Source organism: Brettanomyces bruxellensis, chromosome 3, assembly GCF_011074885.1.
Source record: "Brettanomyces bruxellensis chromosome 3, complete sequence".
NCBI lineage: Eukaryota > Fungi > Ascomycota > Pichiomycetes > Pichiales > Pichiaceae > Brettanomyces > Brettanomyces bruxellensis.
Genome location: NC_054684.1, coordinates 544,236 through 561,999, shown reverse-complemented (window position 1 = coordinate 561,999; position 17,764 = coordinate 544,236). Strand labels below are relative to the sequence as shown.

The window sequence follows — 17,764 nt, the reverse complement described above, 5'->3', positions numbered from 1 at the left end:
TATTCAAGAAACGTGCAGAGCAAACTCAATAATATTTTTGGAAAATGTATAAAATATAGAATAATATTGATATGCGTAGCTTGAAAGCAAAACTACAATTGCCTTGCATTGGAGTAGAACAACAAAAAAACATTTCTGCACGTTCAAGCAAGTATGAAATGAACAATTACGAAATTGCTTTTGTGTTACCTTTTTAGGAAAGTGTGTTGTTGAGATCTCTGTGTGTTCATAATAATGTACGTGATACTTAATCATGAATACGTTAAGTTGTTATCTCACGTACAACAAGATCTTCTGTAAAGTAATATTATTATTTCTCACGATATTTTATTTCATATGGAATACTCAGAGGCATCCCGCGGAAAGAGATATTGTAGCTATATAGACCACGGGCCGGGTGGAATTCTTATGAGGAATTATTCAGTGGGAAAAATATTCTAGAAAGATTCGACGAGGTATAGGTGGTGAATAAATATATGGGAAGCGAATATTTCACAGAGAATATTAAGGTGCAACTGGAGACATAAGCAGATAAGAGAAAATAATAATAACGAGGCTATCTATCAGAGAACCTATCGATCAGCTGAACTTTGTGATAATTCAAGCAACCGAGGAATTTCTTCTTTACCGATATATGGTGATTTATCTTGCTATATTCGCTCGTACAAACCGTCCCTAACATTCAGGTTCAGAATGCGCTCGGTCGTTATTGTTGTAATCCGAGATTTATTGAAAGCTTCCTTTATATACTAATTACGTAAATAAGCAGCTAATACTAATCCTATGTAGTAGAAATAATATCAGTAGGTTGGTCCCTTAATAACTAGCTTAACTTCGTTATTCCACATGACCGTTTACATCATGCATATTTCATCTGCACAGAAGTGGCAAAGCCCTTAATTATAAACAAAAAACTTTTCTCTGATGGTTTCCTGAGTTCCTTAATTTTCATTGTTTGATTACTTAATCAACCAATGAGAAATACCTTTTTCTCAACCATCTTTTCGTTTAACTAACCTTTCTCACTTTCCTCTTCAATCCGTATTAAAGACCAATCACCATACAAATCAGAATCACATCCGTTCACCAAATTCACATTCCAGATTACGTAACTCAACCAAATATTAGCACATACTAACAACACTCCTTCTTGCGCTAAGATTTCTCCTTCTCACTGCAACATAGTAATGAGACTGTTGTTCAACTTAATTGGACTTAGATTCTTTGTTAAAAGATCCGCTGGATTTGCCCCAGACTGGATATACCATAATCTAAATTTTCTTTTCTCCACAAGTTCTCTAATGAAAAAAAATAAGATATGGAGATATGCCTCGACTTATGATTTTGAGTGTTGTGACTGCTCATAGTCAAAGCTGCCTTATTATCTCCACATAAATTAACATAGTTAACTGGAATTCCAATCTCGTTTAACAACTGATAAAAGTATAAACCGGTTTTTGTTACTTCCTTTATTGCCATTAGCTCACTTTCAGCCGTAGAAAGTGCCACGCTAGACTGCTTTCTGGAATGCCATGAAATGATGTTACCACAGAATGTAACGACTCCTCCTGATTGTGATCTTCCATTTCCTGATTTTCCCCAATCAGCATCACTAAACACAAACATTTTATTAATTATTTTGGATCCTTATTGACGAATAGCAACTTCTTTGGATGTATCCAAGAACTAAAATTCCTTGCATCCTTGCCTTGTTATGCCTTCCTTCATCATCTTTTATTTTACCAAAATACTATAATAACCATTGTGTTTCCTTAGTGAACTTCCTGTAATATATCCTTATAGGATGCTAATTTTGACACCTGATATGTCATGTCAGACTTTACCGTATTTCTAATATGAAATAGCATCCCCACCATTGATTTGTATTCAGACTCCTTAATTTCCGATAGCCAGGGCGACTACTTATCCATCAAAACCAAGCTAAAGGTATCGGGTTTAACAACTTCCTTTCCGGAAGCCGTATTCATACATTTCCCAATATCCTATCAATAGTGTCCTTTCGCTGTTAACTTTATAAAGCCCTTGCAACAATTTAATGTCATGCCAAGAAATATTTCTGGCTTACCAAGGTCTTTCATCTGAAAACCTTTTTGAATAAGCATCTCAATGCATAATTCAAACCTTCTTTATCAGATGCAGCAAATAAGGGGTTTTCCCTTCCTTTAACACTTTCCTGATTGTCTAATACTATACAATTGGTGTTTGCTTTAAGTCCGTAAACACTTTTCCTTAATTTCCACACAGTTCCATGCTTTAGGTGAACACCTGGAGGTGGCCGGAGATAGATTTCACAATCAATATCACCATTTAAAAATGCGTTTTTAGCATCTAACTGTCTTAACCGCCAGCCCTGCTGTGCTGCATATGCCAAGACAAACCTAAAACTATCCAACTTCATTACCGGTGCATAAGTTTCTGTATAGTCCATTCCATGCTCCTGTTTAGAACCTTTAGCAACTATTCTGGCCTTGAACCTTTCACCATCGGGCTCCTTCTTAACATTATAAACCCAACGACTATCAATGGCCTTAGCCCTTCTCGGTATCGAGCTTTTAAGAACAACCTCAAATGCATTGCTTTCCCGGAATGATTGAATTTCCTTATCGCAGGCCTTTTTCCAGTTTACTGCTTCCTTATGTTCCATAGCTTCCTTATATGTACCTGGAACAATATATTTCCCTTCCGTAACTAATAGATTGATCCTTTGGATCTTCCCGAATTAGTTAAGATACATGTACTATGTTACATCGATAATGCTTGTCTCACTGCTTTCTCTGCAAATCCCTTTCTACTTTGAGATAAGGGAGTTTCTTTATGCAGAGTATGTCCTGCAGCTTACCTGAGACTTCTAAAACCGCATTGTCGCATTTTTCCTTTCTCCTTCTATTGGTTTGAAATCTACATCCCGCTGGACCTCATCTTTAACTGACGACTTTTCGAGCAAGTAATCCTTATCCAAATCTGGTCTCAAGTCCACCTGAGGCCTTCCTGAAATGAATACTTTCTTGACATTACTTTAATGCCAAATTCCTGATTATCTTCTCACTTGACAGCTGTAGACAAACCTCTAGAATCCGTATCAGATAAACTTTCTTATCAGAATAACCTAGAAAGATACCTTCAATACTATTCTTTTACACCTTCTGGGTCCTGTTATAGTGATTGCAAATGATTCTGTATCTAAAAGGTAACATACCCTTTAGACAATCCAACTCAATATAACCCAGCACAACAAATGAACAACCATCTTTCTTCCATTATGCTAAACTGCTGTGAAGAAAGATCACATGACGAAACACCTCCGTCCATAAGTCCATTTGCTTCCGTGCCCATTTCATGAGTCTCTCTATACTAGTCTCTATATCCCAGTCGCTTTGTTCTGCACGCCCATTCTGATAAGAACTACATTGAGCATTAAACTGTTCAACAATTCCATATCCCTGTAATACGCGGCTAAAGCTTTAGTTGCAAATTCATTATCTGTCCTCAAGAAGATTGGCCTGTAACCTCCTAGCTTTAATAAGCTAATGAATTCCTTTACTGTTTCGATCGTTTTTAGAGACACTTCAGACCTTGACTCCAAAACCTTCCCGATCATGAAAGTTGAGAACTTATCTGTAACAATAAGTCCGTACTTTCCCTTAATTGGACCAATTACATCTGCACAAAGAACGTGTCCGGGTTTCTTAACCACTTCCAAGTGTTGCTTACCATGAGTCAAATTAACCTGACCCAAACACACTTCACATTCTTGTACAGTTTTCCTTATTTGATCCTGAGAGAATTTCTTTTCCGAAATTGACTCAACTATCTTTAACATCTTGTTCACAGACGCATGGCCATAACTGGCATGCACGCTTGCAAGAAAATCCTTATGCTTAGAAGAGACACTGACTTCTAGAACTAATTCCAAACCGGGATTATCCATGACGTAAACACCATTGCGTTCATGGGCAACAGTCACAACCTTATCATCTCTTCCGTATATCAATGCTTTGTCGTAATTCCAGACAATCCTGAAACCCTTCCTCAAAAGCCTTGACAACGAGACTAAGTTATGTGTACCGTGCTCTAGATAAATTGCATCTTCTAAGACTAAATTACCACACCTTGCTGTACCAACAAGTTGAACTTCAGAACTTCCGTTTGCTGTCTTTATCCGCTTAGCACTAGTTCTGACCTCTTCAAGTATGTTCACGTCTGTAACCGAATGACATGATGCACCTGAATCCAACAAGAAAACTTCCTTAGGGAGTTCACCCACTGTTCCTTCTGAAAGTTCAATTACTTCCATACAATGAGTTTCCTCAGTACTGTAAGACTGAACTCCTTCTTTGGCCTTACTGGCCTTCCATTTCTTGTACTCTGAACATTCCTTTTTGAAGTGACCATTCTTTCGGCAAAAAAAAAAAAAATCATCTTCTTTATCCTTTTTGAATGCCATTTCGAATCATCTGGCTACCCTTTTTGTACCCTTTTTACCTTGGGTCACAATCCTATTAGCCGATTCAAGTTTAACATTAACTCCGGATGCGCTCCATTTATGACAATAGAACACGATTCTAATGTTATTGACATTATCTGCCCAATGCATATCCTGCATAGATCCTAGAAACCTTAGCTCCATGAAGAATAAATTCTCAAATCTTTTCCTAGCATCTTTGCAACCTTAACCAAAATCATTGGCTCACTGTAATCGTAAAGTAATAACTCAACAATCTCAATAATTTCACCTGAAGTAGTATTCTTGTATGCGTTATACGCATCCACTTCAAAGGTAATGCATCCTGGGCCCTGAATATTTTTCAACAAAGCATTCATTGTCGTAATAATACTCCAACCAGTTACACCTCTAAATTACTCTCTGATATAACCATCAAAGAAGAGATTAACTGCCTTACTTCAAGTAAGCGAGATTGCCTAAACCGGCAATCCTTCTGCTGTCTTCAGATCAAACAACATATCAACCGCCCTAATCTGTTCTGTCGTTGATGTTCTAACACCATGCAACTGCTGACAAAACCATCTCTTAAACTTTAAAATAAAGAAAAGAGAATTCCTTTTCGGTTCAGTAAAATTCTTAGTGTTGAAGATCTTCTGAACATCCTCATTATTAAACTCTAAAATCCTTATGAGCTCAATACACTCGCTTTGAGTTGGTGGAGTTCTATTCTCCCTGCTATCAATAAATGACAAAGACATTCTGGAATAAAGATTGGAAATCTGTTGTAATCCGAGATTTATTGAAAGCTTCCTTTATATACTAATTACGTAAATAAGCAGCTAATACTAATCCTATGTAGTAGAAATAATATCAGTAGGTTGGTCCCTTAATAACTAGCTTAACTTCGTTATTCCACATGACCGTTTACATCATGCATATTTCATCTGCACAGAAGTGGCAAAGCCCTTAATTATAAACAAAAAACTTTTCTCTGATGGTTTCCTGAGTTCCTTAATTTTCATTGTTTGATTACTTAATCAACCAATGAGAAATACCTTTTTCTCAACCATCTTTTCGTTTAACTAACCTTTCTCACTTTCCTCTTCAATCCGTATTAAAGACCAATCACCATACAAATCAGAATCACATCCGTTCACCAAATTCACATTCCAGATTACGTAACTCAACCAAATATTAGCACATACTAACAACAGTTATCGGTTAATAAATTTTTTTTAGCACTCTTAGATATAAACTTTATTTATTTTTCTTCCACATTTTTGGTTTGCGGTTCCTTTCTGTTATGATAGGATCGTGGTTCCATATTTTGCGGTCGAACGTAAATTTGCCATGGTAGAGTGTGATCCTGAACATTTTCAGCAATGATTACTTTTGGATTGAAGAAAGTTTAAGGATTTTATTAGCAGAAACACTCGTCAAATATACCGTATTCTTAGGCAGAAAGCAAAAAGAAATGCCCCCAAGGAAGGGAACATCAGCAAGTTGTATTTCAACTGTATGCACTGCATGCAAATTTCTGGGACTCACAAATTGTGATGGGAAATTACCATTATGCTCTAACTGTTTACATGCTAACAGAACATGCATTTATACATCTGAGAGTGATCGGAGGAGAAGAAAATACAATGGTGATTACATTGTGTATCTTGAAAAACGAATAAAGAAGCTTGAGACTTTGATCAGAAAGTATGATCCCGAGTGGTTGGTACGTCTACAACAAACTGAATCTCAGAATTTTGATCAGCAAGCTGGCGAGTCTGGAATAGCTCAAAATAGATTCTGTAATCTAGTGGCGAAATTTGAGGAAATGGACATTGACGATGGATATGATGAGGAGGATGATAATACAAATACCGAAGGACAACGGGAAGTTGAAACCGAATATTGTTATGATGAAGCAGGAAATATGCCATATTCTTTCAAATATCTGGAATCATCTGACGAGTTGTTGACACTCTGCGAGGAGAATTGCCCGGATACCTTATACTGTTTGAAGTATGCAGTTCCACTATTACGTAAGCGAAGAGCTATATCCTCCCTTAAACCGACATACAGATCATTAATGCTTGCAGTGTGTGGATATGGATGTCTTTTCTCAAAAGATCAAGATTTACGGAAAATGGGCCGGTCGCTTATTAAGGATGCCTCTGACCTTGTCATATCAGCCTCTAATCAGACATTGGATTTAGACATTATTCAGGCCCTACTTGTTCTATCATGCTACGAATTTGGCGGGGGATCTGACTCAATGTCTTACTTATTTATATCTATGGCGTGCTCTTTAACTCAACATATGGGTTTACATATTTCTTATGATTCCTCCAACCGATCGGCTGCAAAATTTGCTCCTCAAATAGATTCATATCAATCGGCAGTTCTTTGGTCTGTTTGCACACAAGATAGAATTGTCACGAACTATTTGGGGGTTCCTGCCTGCATTCATTTCAAACGAATAATTTCGCCATTTTACAAGGTACAGCATAGTCCGGATGAAGGAGATGTATACATAGAGGAATTATGCTTTAGTACTACATCAAGATTATGGTACATTCTCGACCGATTTACAGATCAAATATTTTCAGTTCAATCAGATTTGGGTGATACACAAGAGAGAACAAAATTACTACACACAGCTGAAGAGTCGTTGAAAAGGTTGAAAGAGGCCTTTCCATCAGGATTATTACTCGTGGATGATCAGACATGCAACGGCAATTTCAATTTTAACGCTGTCTGCTTCCAGATGAACTATGAAGCCTGTATAATTATTCTTGAGAAGAGCTTTATTGGGCACTCGGAGACAGCTGCGACGAGCAGATGTATTACTGCAGCAATCCGGTTGACGAAGTTGTGTGACTTACTTTTAAATTTCGGATACATTTTGAAAATACCCGGATACTTTGGCTTTCTTATTTATATGGCGGGCATTGTGCACTTAGTGTTATGCTTTCAAAACAAACGGGTATGCCCAACCCATTTGCCGCTTCTTCAATGTTGCATAGATGTCTTGAATGCTCACGGGGCATCTTGGAAACGTTCAACTGGTCGTGCCCAGAGATTGCTTACTTTAGCCGAGGATCATGGCATTTTTTTACGACGTAGTAATGCTGCGATATCAGAAGAGGATACAAATATCCAAAGTTTGGAATCCGGCAATAGCCAAGGAGGAGGCTATATCTTCGAAAAAGATTTGAATATCTAGTATGAAGTTTAGTCAAATGTTCAGTGAAATTGACTTCGTTGCTTGCATTCTTTCCGCATTGTTAAACCAGTGCTATTTTCAACAATCGTATAATATTTTTTAAGTATAACCTTTTTTTGATAGAGTGCCTATTTCTCTATATAGATATTTTTTTTTCTCCTAATAGTGTAACTACACTACAGAAAAAAGCTCTGCTTTTGACATTGATCGATTTTAGCGAAACTGGGTGATGCTCACATCCTTACATAATAGTCTAAAAATTATTGAAGCGGATCTTGATTAAGTTAAGATAACTTTCTCTACTTTTGAAGATCGCTAACTCGGTATATAGCAGTGAAGGATTTAACAATGGCTAAGGAAAAGCACGGGAAGAGACAGAGAAAGTCAAAGCTTCAGTCAACTGCTTGTCTTTTTTGCAAAAAACGGAAGCGCAAATGTGATGGTAATCAGCCATGTTCCATGTGCAAAAAGCATGGCGTTGGCTCCCAATGCACATATGATTTTACGATAGATCGGCGGAAAAAGAAGTATGATTCTGCGGAGATCGACTTTTTGGAGTTGAAGATGGATGCACTGGAGCAGCATATGTTGAGTTTGATGAAGTCACGCCCTGAGCTTGCTGACTTTGACTTACAAGAGTACTTGCCTGGTCCCCCAAAACTAACAGAAAACAATGATGTTTCTCAACTCAAACGCACAAAGGGCCTCAAGGTCAATACAGATGCACTTGAAGACATTGTTTCAACCGCATGGAGGGTCACAAATGAGGGAGATGGGGCTGTATTCTACGGCCCACTCTCGGGAAAACAGAGTATTCAGAAAACCATTCCACCTGCATTCACTTTCTCTGACGTGATGGCAGATACTAGCTGTGAACCGACAAGCAATTTTAATTTGAGTTTTATGTCTTTAGAACTTAGGAAGAGGCTTTTTGCGATTTTTAGGCTTAATTTTGCATCATATTTTTACACATCAATGCTCTCATTAAACGAAGCAGAAAGCTGGCCGTATCCATCACCGGACCTAGATAAGCATTGCCTTCTTTGTTCAATATTTGCATATTCTTTTGCATATATTCCGGGAAAAAAGGACGTTTCGGCCAGTTTTCTTGACCTTGCAGAATCTGATATATTAAGGTCATGCAGGGACCATATTGGTCGAAACACATTACAGGCCCTTTTGATTATATCATGTATAAAATTTGGAACAGGTGATGAACATTCATCGTGGATGTACAATGCAATGTGCTCAGCAGAGGCTCAGTATATGGGACTTCATCTTAGAACCGGTAGAAGCGCTGGCTTTCAACCATTATCGTTGATGGCTGACAATCTTGTTAGCGTTTCGCCTACTAGAATTAGTCTATTCTGGTCTATAGTGATGCAAGATCGTATATTAACGACCGCTTTAGGAAGAGGATGTCGTATTCAATATTTCCGAATTACTATGCCATTTTATGTTCCATTACTCAATCGTCAAGAATGTACACCAAACGGTACTATAGAACCCAAGCTTTATGATCGCTACATCAGCGAGCTCACATTTTCGCTCCATTCGCGCCTTTGGTATATTCATGATAGGATTACACAACAGATATACTCATTTAAGGCCGACTATTTACACGAATCACACAAAAGAATGCTTCTTAAACAGGGTCTCGATAGTTTAAGGGCACTCTTCAACTCATTTCCTAGTGAAGTTCAAATTGGAGCTAATACAACGGATAGAAGGATTCTTATTTTGCATTTTTCTTTTCATCTTATCATTATGCTCCTTCATAGATCATATTTGGTCCAGAATCCCACAAAGATCCTTGAAATTATGGTTAATCATTCAAATTGTGCTTCCAAAATTATTCAGCAATACAGAACTCATATTGGATTTGAGAATTCTCCCTACTTTGTTCCGTATCTGATTTTTCAATGTGCGCATTTTGAACTTTTCCTATTGGCATACAAGGATAAGACACTACATAAAAGTGCTCGTGTACGGTTTAACGAGTTTATTAAAGCATTAAACGGATGTGCATTGGTGTGGGACACCGCAATCAAGGATATATGCATTCTTTTTGCCCTATCGAGACGATGGGGTGTCGATGTCAATGATTCCAATAATATTTGGGATCACTATGTTAAGTCAGTTCAGAAGTCTTTACCTTTAGCCGAGACGAAAAAATATGACACCATAATATGCCGTCGGTGTGCATGTTGTCTCAGTAGTTCTGCTCGAAAGAAAGAATTTACGGACAAAAGTGGATGTCCATGTAGTTATCTCCCTAGTATGGACTCGTTTGACGAAACATTAACACAAAAGAGCATAGTGGGTTATGGTATTGGAGAGTACGAAGATTGTCTCAATGTAATTAATCCGAATGAGTTCAATGGGCTCAACTATTTTGATTCAATGGACGTCAACACATTTGACTTCGATTTCCAACAATAAGGGGGTGAACATTTGCATTTTAAGCTTTGGGCTATACAAACATCACCAGCATTACTTTTGAAAATTATAAATGTGATTTGTGTTTTTATTTAATTTAAATGTATAATAACAATTTTACATTTCGGCGAAAGATCTTAATATACTGCAAAAAGCCACCTATAATATACTGGTGGTAGTGTTGTTCGTTCTACTTCGCAAAATATATAAGGCTCTTTGCAATTTCAATTGAAGTGTCTATCTTTATGTTTTATTGTCGGCTCAAGTGCTCGAAAGTATAATTCTGCTCAATCAGTTAACGCATGAACAATTTCTGCTTTTCCTGTAAACAATAATGATAAAATGAAAAGAAAAAGTTAAAAAAGTAGCAATGCGAATTTTTTTTTTCGGACATCATCTTATCTGAAGATGAGTCAGATCCAAATATCCCACGCTTTTACTCAGTTCCTCAAATTTCAAAAGCACAAATGCCCACGCGGAGAATGCAATTCAATTCATATCTGATAAACGAAAAAAAATTTGAAGTATATAACGGTGTAAATGTCCATTTTCTTCTAACTTTAGGGGCTTACTTTAATCACAAAAGAAGTCTAATTACTGAAATGTGATAAATCATCAAAACTTTTTTTGAGGAAAAGTTTCCAAAATTCAGGCAAGATGTGAGCAGTATTAGTGCCAGTGGAAGAAAATTGCATTTTAAACAGTCTTCGAAGTTCAATATCAATAGAAGATGCTTCAGAGTTGGGGTTGGAAACTTTTTTTTTTAAATTACTTTTACGATTTTATCAATATTTACATCATTTAAGGATTGAAAAGTGAAAACTTAAATATTTGAATTGATTCTCATCTTTCTCCTTGCATTGCCGGTGCCATTTTCCCTGGAAATATTTGGGGCATGGCTGAGATAACACGGCAGAACTTGATCTAGTTAGGACTAGCGCAAAGAAAATGCAATTTATTTATGTCATTGTGCTTTTGTATAGGGTGGTTAAGGCTTGGCATTACACTTAGACATAAATTTCCTGGGTGTATACTGGGACAGACATATCAGGTACTTTACAGTCTTAGCATATATGAGCACTTCATATGGAGTGAGTGGATTGACCCATGAATTTGGCCACCCTACAATACTATGGGAATGTGTACTAACATACAACTAAATATAGGTAACTTAGAATATCGTATCTCAATGAGGCTGCTTGTTCAGCTTTCTGAGAAACGTTTGGCGTGATTCCGTCACTTGAGAATGATTTTTATTCTTCTAGGTTTGACATTTAAACTGAATCATATATGCAATGAATATCTTTACGCCCAATATTCACTTTTTTATACTACCTTGAAGCTCCTTTTTTTTTTTTTTCATATTTTCAGAGTCCTTCTATTATTCTCACGTATCAAAACACGAGTCTGCTTTTAGTCCCAATTTATGAAGCATTTTCAACATACTGATGCGTTTTGTTTTATCAATTTTTATTCCAGAAATTATATTTCATAGATCTCTTCAGACGCTTTTGAAACCTGTCAAAGTTTCCCCAATTTTTGACAAGTATTTTGGCCAATAGCTCACCCCCAAGCAAGCTAATGCGGCGTCAAATGCTGCGTGATTTGATCTGTTTTTATCAATTTAATAAAAAGTAATTTAGGAGCAACATATCATATAAGTGTTGGAAGACGGAAACTGGAATGACCTAACGTAGAAAGCAACGGCAAGGAAATTCATTAAGCTTCTTACTGTAACCTAACAAAGTACTTCAATTTCTTAAATACTATTATTTTCGGTGCTGATCTTGAATACTCAATTCATTTAGCATGATTTAGAAATTGGGGGGAGCTCAGGTAACTTTTCATCTATTTATCAGAATTTTGTTTATATGTATTGATCTATAATAGATACGTCGACAGTCGCGTCTATAATAATACGTGATCTGTAATGTTTTAGTTATTTGATTTAAGTGTGACGCCCATTACTTTATGAGGTTTATGTTATAACTAGTATTGCGTGTTTTTAAGGCTAAAGAAAGTAAAACTATGAAAGTAAAAGAACTAAGTAAGAAGGTAAAATGAACTTAATAAAAAAAGGAAATGCCCATGCTCAGCTACTTTTAATCCCTATGAACAAGCTTTTCTTGCGCATTATTAAGGCGGTGCAGCATTACGTAGACGCGACTGTCGATACATCTATTACTTGATCACTTTAAAATCTATCAGTGAAAGAAATGATATTTATAAATGAAGTTGAGAAAACAAATTTCCCCATGAAAAGTTCATACATAGGAATCAATTTCCTTCACTTGCATGTATAACACCCCTCAAAGAACCCAAATTCTAAATCGGTAACCTTAAGAAAAATTGGTTCAATTTCGCTTATTCTACCGTACTTGTTCACCTGACCTTCCAAGAATTCAACCCATTGTTCAAATGCATTTCCACTATGAAGAGTTATCCATTGCTTAAATCGCCAGTGTAAATCTTCAGGGATGGAATCCGGTATGTTTAGAGCATTTTGGGCCCATTGAAGATAAATCTTTTCGTTAGCCCAGATGAATGTTACCATTTGTCCATAATTGAAGTCATCAATTCTTGAGGAAATTCTTTTAATATATGCCATATAATTTCTAACTTCTGGAAGAATAAAATCTGCTTTTAAATACTTTTTCAAAGATGGATCATGCTTTACGCAGTAATTAATTGTCTCCCCAAAGTAATCATGCTCATCATTAGCGAAAAAGCCCAACTGTTTGTTAAATGTCACAACATCTTTTGCATCAGGACATAAGTAGGCAGTTTTAAGCATGGCCTTTCCACAATCATAAAAGTATTTGAGATCCTGTGAGACATATATACAAAGAATTTTGTCCGAGAGGGTACCTGCACATAATTGTTTAACAAGTGGATGCTGTGTTGCCCTCTCGAAATGCTTTCTATGCTTTGCAAGAAGTTGCTCTGTAAATTTCATTCCAGATCGTTATTGGCTGTTAAATATGTATATCAAATTTTATTTTCTTAAGGTAGAATCAACTTAAGCTGCATTTTTATATCGTACGGAAAAGAGAGGTAATCAACAGGGATTTTTCACAATTTCCTAAAAAATTCGGAGCAACTTTAATTTGTACGCACCACTTAATCATCCCGTGTATCTCGTATCCGTCAAACAAAGCTCCGACACGCAGATATACACGAATGTACTACGTGGGATAAAATTTAATTTATATTTATTATTTATTATTATTATTAGACTCCTCTTTTTGTACTCACAATGTCATAAATTTCTTTTCAGCGTATAATTAAAAAAATAGTCCTCGGAGTCATAATCCCAACAAATTTATTGATCAAGCATATTTATTACAGCATTCGAAAACTTGATATTCATGATAGATAACCATTTTCAATCTCAGATTGATCTCTTTTCGGCTGGAAGTGGTCTGTTCACTCACTCACTTTTCCAAAAGCAACCATTTCTTCGTGCCGGACAAATTGGTATTTTTCTGGTGACTCTGAAGCAATGTATGAGTAATTTAACCCACGTTCAACCCATTTCAGACGTAGGAAGTCATTTTCCCATAAAAATGCCATTATTTTGGCGTAATCGTATTGGCTAGCTTTGATGGAGATGTCTTTAAGAAATTTGGTGTATTCTTTGCTTCTGAAATGATCAAATCTGACATTAAATATTTCTCAAGCGATTTTTCTATTTTGAAGAATTAATTTCCTTGATAGTTAAGGAAAAACAATCCATATTTTTATCAGCAAAATATTCAATATATTTGCTAATCTTCACACTCTCACCAGGAACTGGACATAAATAAAATGCCTTCAGTATCGCTTTGGATGCCGCCAAAACATATTTTCTGTCTTGATCAAGGTATAGGCAAAGTACTTTCTTAGAAATTATTCCAGAGCAGTATCTTTCTTGAAAAGGTATAATTGACCACCTTCTTGCATTCTATCTTGTAGGGACTGGTTAAAAAAAACCATAGATGATATTAATATTCTTAAAATGAAAATTAATACGAATGTACAATACGACTATCCAGATGAAGCACAAAAGAAGAGGTCTGTAATTATACTTTTGATGAACCAAATAACGAAAAATTAAAAGAGCAAAGCAAATTTATGAATCAATCTTGAAGAACACTTTGTTACTTGTTGTATATATATTTTGAATGTTCACTCCTATGTTTAGAATTCAATTAATGTTTGATCTATTATTTTTTGCAAAATCTGTACGCAGTCACGATTCCATTATTACATATATTCAACTATACTCTCATGTCCAGTGATATCTCTATTAGTTGTATACCCTGTGTTCATCACTCTTCATCAAATTGCGTATGATTTCGTTTTAATACATAAGAAAAAGAGAAGCATGAAATTAAGTTTTTAAATTTTATACTTCAACAATCCCCTTACACCGCCACATAAAAGCATTAGTAATCCGTCTATGAGTATTATTATTAAACATCTTTCTCGAGCATCCAACCACCAATGTCCCGATGGTGGAGTACACTAGAGAAAGAAAGAAAAAATAAAAATTGAAATAAAAAAGCACGATTAACTTTTGTGCGTATTCTTCTTCCTGTCTATTGGCTCAACGTCGGTAAAACTGATATCCTTAGAATCATCATAAGGTATCATTCCTTTTTTTATGGCAACCTCTTTGGTAAAAGAGCCATAGTAATCTTCTTCGTCTTGCTCTTTACCAATTTTGAAAGGAAACAAAATACATAGTACCCAATACAAAAAAAAGGAAATTGCAAATGACGTAAAGGAATCAGCATAGTAAAAATTGACAATTCCATTATCGTTAAAAGCATCTTGATCAACTTGCCAGATAATTCCTGGAATTCCTGGTGCAATTCCACAAATTGAAGCTATGATGGCTCTCCAATTGAAGCCATAACTGTAATAATATTCTCCCTTCAATTTAAAAACCTCACTGATAGCGTACCTCCTCTTGTGAACCAAGAAATTATCTGCTATCATGACTGAAATAATTGGAGTCATAATAACACCAAACGAGGATACAACCGTTAGAAATGTAGAGTTGGAATTATAAAAGTTCCACGGTTGTACAGCCCAGGAAAGTAAGGCAGTAAATATTGCTCCCCGAATAATGTTTATATACTTTGGAAGCAAACCGGACAAATCCATACCTGCCGCAAACCCACATGCATTAATTGCATAACCTATCTGAGTAAACATGAATGATAATCCGCAAAAAAATGAAGCCGCCCTTGCACCTGAAGAGTAACCATCATTCATCCAATGCTCTAAAATATCAGTGGGCATCCAGCAATTCTGGTCATAAAGTTGCTTAGAAGCAGAAGCGCCCAAAACACCAAATATTGGAACGATTGTTGTAGGAATTAACAAAGCAATTATAGTTCCCAACCAAAGGCCTGTCTTGTTACTAGAAAACCTAGAGTAGTCACTTTGGTTTGTCGATCCAGGAGAGACGGAGCCAAACCAATAGGATATCATATAACAAAACATCCAACTCCATTGTGAGCCATGAATTGTTGCAGGTGCGGAAAAGGATGAACCAGCTCCTCCTGCTTTAGTACAGAGATAAATCACCATACCAAGCATACTGATACCACAAGCAGCACATGACCATATCAAAACATAGTTCATCTTCCTTGGCTTCATAAAGTAAAAGAAAATCGTAATTAGATGAAATATTGCAAAACCAATAAGTTCCTTTGAAGTCATGTTCACATTTGAAGGGAGCGTGTTCTTCATATTGAGATACTTATCTGACCAAGAATCAAGAACAATATTAACACATAAACCGCCAACCCATGCCGTAGAACCGTAATTCACAATAGAAACAAGAACCCTGACACAAACACCAATAGCCGAACCATAGATGCCAAACACAAGTCTTTGAGTAACAGTATAGCCAACTTTCCAATCACATCCAGGATACGAATTTGCTAGCGTAAAGATTATTGTCACAACATCCCCCAAAATGAATGCTCCAATAATATCTGCATAGCTAAGACCGTAGGTAAGAGCACTACTTGCCGCCATCCATGTTCCTACGTTGAATGAAAGAATTCCCCAATACGCAAAATTGGACCAGAACCCCCAAGTTTGGTCTTCTTTTCTGATGGGTAATAAATCATCATTTCTTAGAAAGGATGGCTTCTCTTCACCTTTATGTGGAACTTCTAGAAATGAAAACCATTTTTTAAAAGTTCCTCTGTTATCACAAGTCTCTTCGTTTTCCTGGCTCATATTTAAGTTCTTAATAGGGCTATAAGTAGTAGTATATGGGGGTACTACTACGTCAGTTAATTTGTTTCACCGATGAATACTTAATAAGGAAATAACAAGAAAAAAAACGGTCCAGATTATCAGCATTCGGTGATAAGCAGTTGTAGCGCCTTAAATACAGTTCGATAAATTTTGTGCGATTGCGCGGCGGGGAACAAATCGAAATTGGCCTACGCAGTTTGTGATAAAAAAAAAAAAAAAACAATGAAGTTTAAAATGTATCCCACGAAAAAGTTCTTCGTTGCAACTCAGCCGCATAATTATAAAAGAAAAATTTAAATTAGCATTGTTGGGAAAGTTTTTCCCTCGATCTTCAGAAGCTGGCCATCGAACGGAATAATATGCGATTATTAGGCTAAATCTGGCAAAAGGAAGAGAGGTTTCCTCTGAACGATAAAATAAATTTAAATAAACTATGATCTTAAACGTAGAATATCGCTCAGATTCTCATTTAAAAGTAAGATTGAAAGTAAAATAGCATTTACCAGGATTAGATGGAAAAGCGAATAAAGCTCAATTCAGGGAACACTATTCCGGTAATTGGATTTGGCACCTGGCCGATCGCTGAAGAATCTGCTCCAGATCTTGTGTACAATGCATTAAAAGCGGGTTATCGTCTAATTGATTCTGCTGAATACTATGGTAACGAGAAAGGAATAGCGAAGGGTATTCATAAATGGTTGGAAGAGGATAAAATATATCACAAAAGAAGCGATGTATTTTTCACTACAAAGATAGATGACAAAGATCATGGATATTTAAAGTCAAAAGCTGTGATCAAAAAATCTCTTAGAAATGTAGAATGCATTGGATATATTGATCTTATTTTAATACATTCACCACAGTCTGATTACAAAAGAAGGCACGGAACATGGATTGCTTTGCAAGAGGCAGTGGAAGAAGGTTCTGTTAAGAGCATTGGTGTTTCGAATTATGGTATAGATCATTTGAAAGAGCTTTTGTCCTACCCTGATTTACGAATTATTCCATCTGTAAACCAGTTGGAGATTCATCCTTGGCTTACAAGGAAAGAGCTTGTTCAATTTTGCCGGAAATTTAATTTAACTGTTGAGGCATACTCACCGTTGACGCAAGGAAATAAATTGAATGATGTTAACCTAAAGCTTCTTGCCAAAAAATATCATAAATGCACTGCTCAAATACTACTTCGCTGGTCTTTGGAGCAAGGGTTTATTCCGATTCCAAAAACGACACACGTATCCAGAATGCGACTAAATTATGATGTGTTTGATTTTAGTCTAACTCAAAAGGAACTCGTTAGCATGGATCATGGAGAGGAAAATATATGTTTCTGCTGGGATCCAACAATATATCCCATAGATAACAAGATTTCCAATTAA

The 17,764-nt window shown here is 36.3% G+C and overlaps 6 protein-coding genes across 6 annotated transcripts; 3 read left to right on the top strand and 3 right to left on the bottom strand.

The window, feature by feature from the left end:
• Window positions 1-4,941: 4,941 nt before the first annotated feature.
• Window positions 4,942-5,223, bottom strand: BRETT_000216 (uncharacterized protein; the record flags this gene model as incomplete). Its single annotated transcript, XM_041278787.1, has 1 exon — window positions 4,942-5,223. One exon carries the CDS (start codon window positions 5,221-5,223, stop codon window positions 4,942-4,944), a length of 282 nt encoding a protein of 93 aa, XP_041134982.1.
• A 716-nt stretch (window positions 5,224-5,939) lies between these two features.
• On the top strand, window positions 5,940-7,685 carry BRETT_000215 (uncharacterized protein; the record flags this gene model as incomplete). Its single annotated transcript, XM_041278786.1, has 1 exon — window positions 5,940-7,685. The coding sequence occupies one exon, from the start codon at window positions 5,940-5,942 to the stop codon at window positions 7,683-7,685; it is 1,746 nt and encodes a 581-aa protein (XP_041134981.1).
• Window positions 7,686-8,033: 348 nt separating this feature from the next.
• Window positions 8,034-10,127, top strand: BRETT_000214 (uncharacterized protein; the record flags this gene model as incomplete). Its single annotated transcript, XM_041278785.1, has 1 exon — window positions 8,034-10,127. One exon carries the CDS (start codon window positions 8,034-8,036, stop codon window positions 10,125-10,127), a length of 2,094 nt encoding a protein of 697 aa, XP_041134980.1.
• Window positions 10,128-12,411: 2,284 nt separating this feature from the next.
• On the bottom strand, window positions 12,412-13,080 carry BRETT_000213 (uncharacterized protein; the record flags this gene model as incomplete). The annotated part of the gene is made up of 1 exon (XM_041278784.1): window positions 12,412-13,080. The coding sequence occupies one exon, from the start codon at window positions 13,078-13,080 to the stop codon at window positions 12,412-12,414; it is 669 nt and encodes a 222-aa protein (XP_041134979.1).
• Window positions 13,081-14,675: 1,595 nt separating this feature from the next.
• THI7 (thiamine transporter thi7) lies at window positions 14,676-16,364 on the bottom strand (the record flags this gene model as incomplete). The annotated part of the gene is made up of 1 exon (XM_041278783.1): window positions 14,676-16,364. The coding sequence occupies one exon, from the start codon at window positions 16,362-16,364 to the stop codon at window positions 14,676-14,678; it is 1,689 nt and encodes a 562-aa protein (XP_041134978.1).
• Window positions 16,365-16,897: 533 nt separating this feature from the next.
• Window positions 16,898-17,764, top strand: BRETT_000211 (uncharacterized protein; the record flags this gene model as incomplete). Its single annotated transcript, XM_041278782.1, has 1 exon — window positions 16,898-17,764. The coding sequence occupies one exon, from the start codon at window positions 16,898-16,900 to the stop codon at window positions 17,762-17,764; it is 867 nt and encodes a 288-aa protein (XP_041134977.1).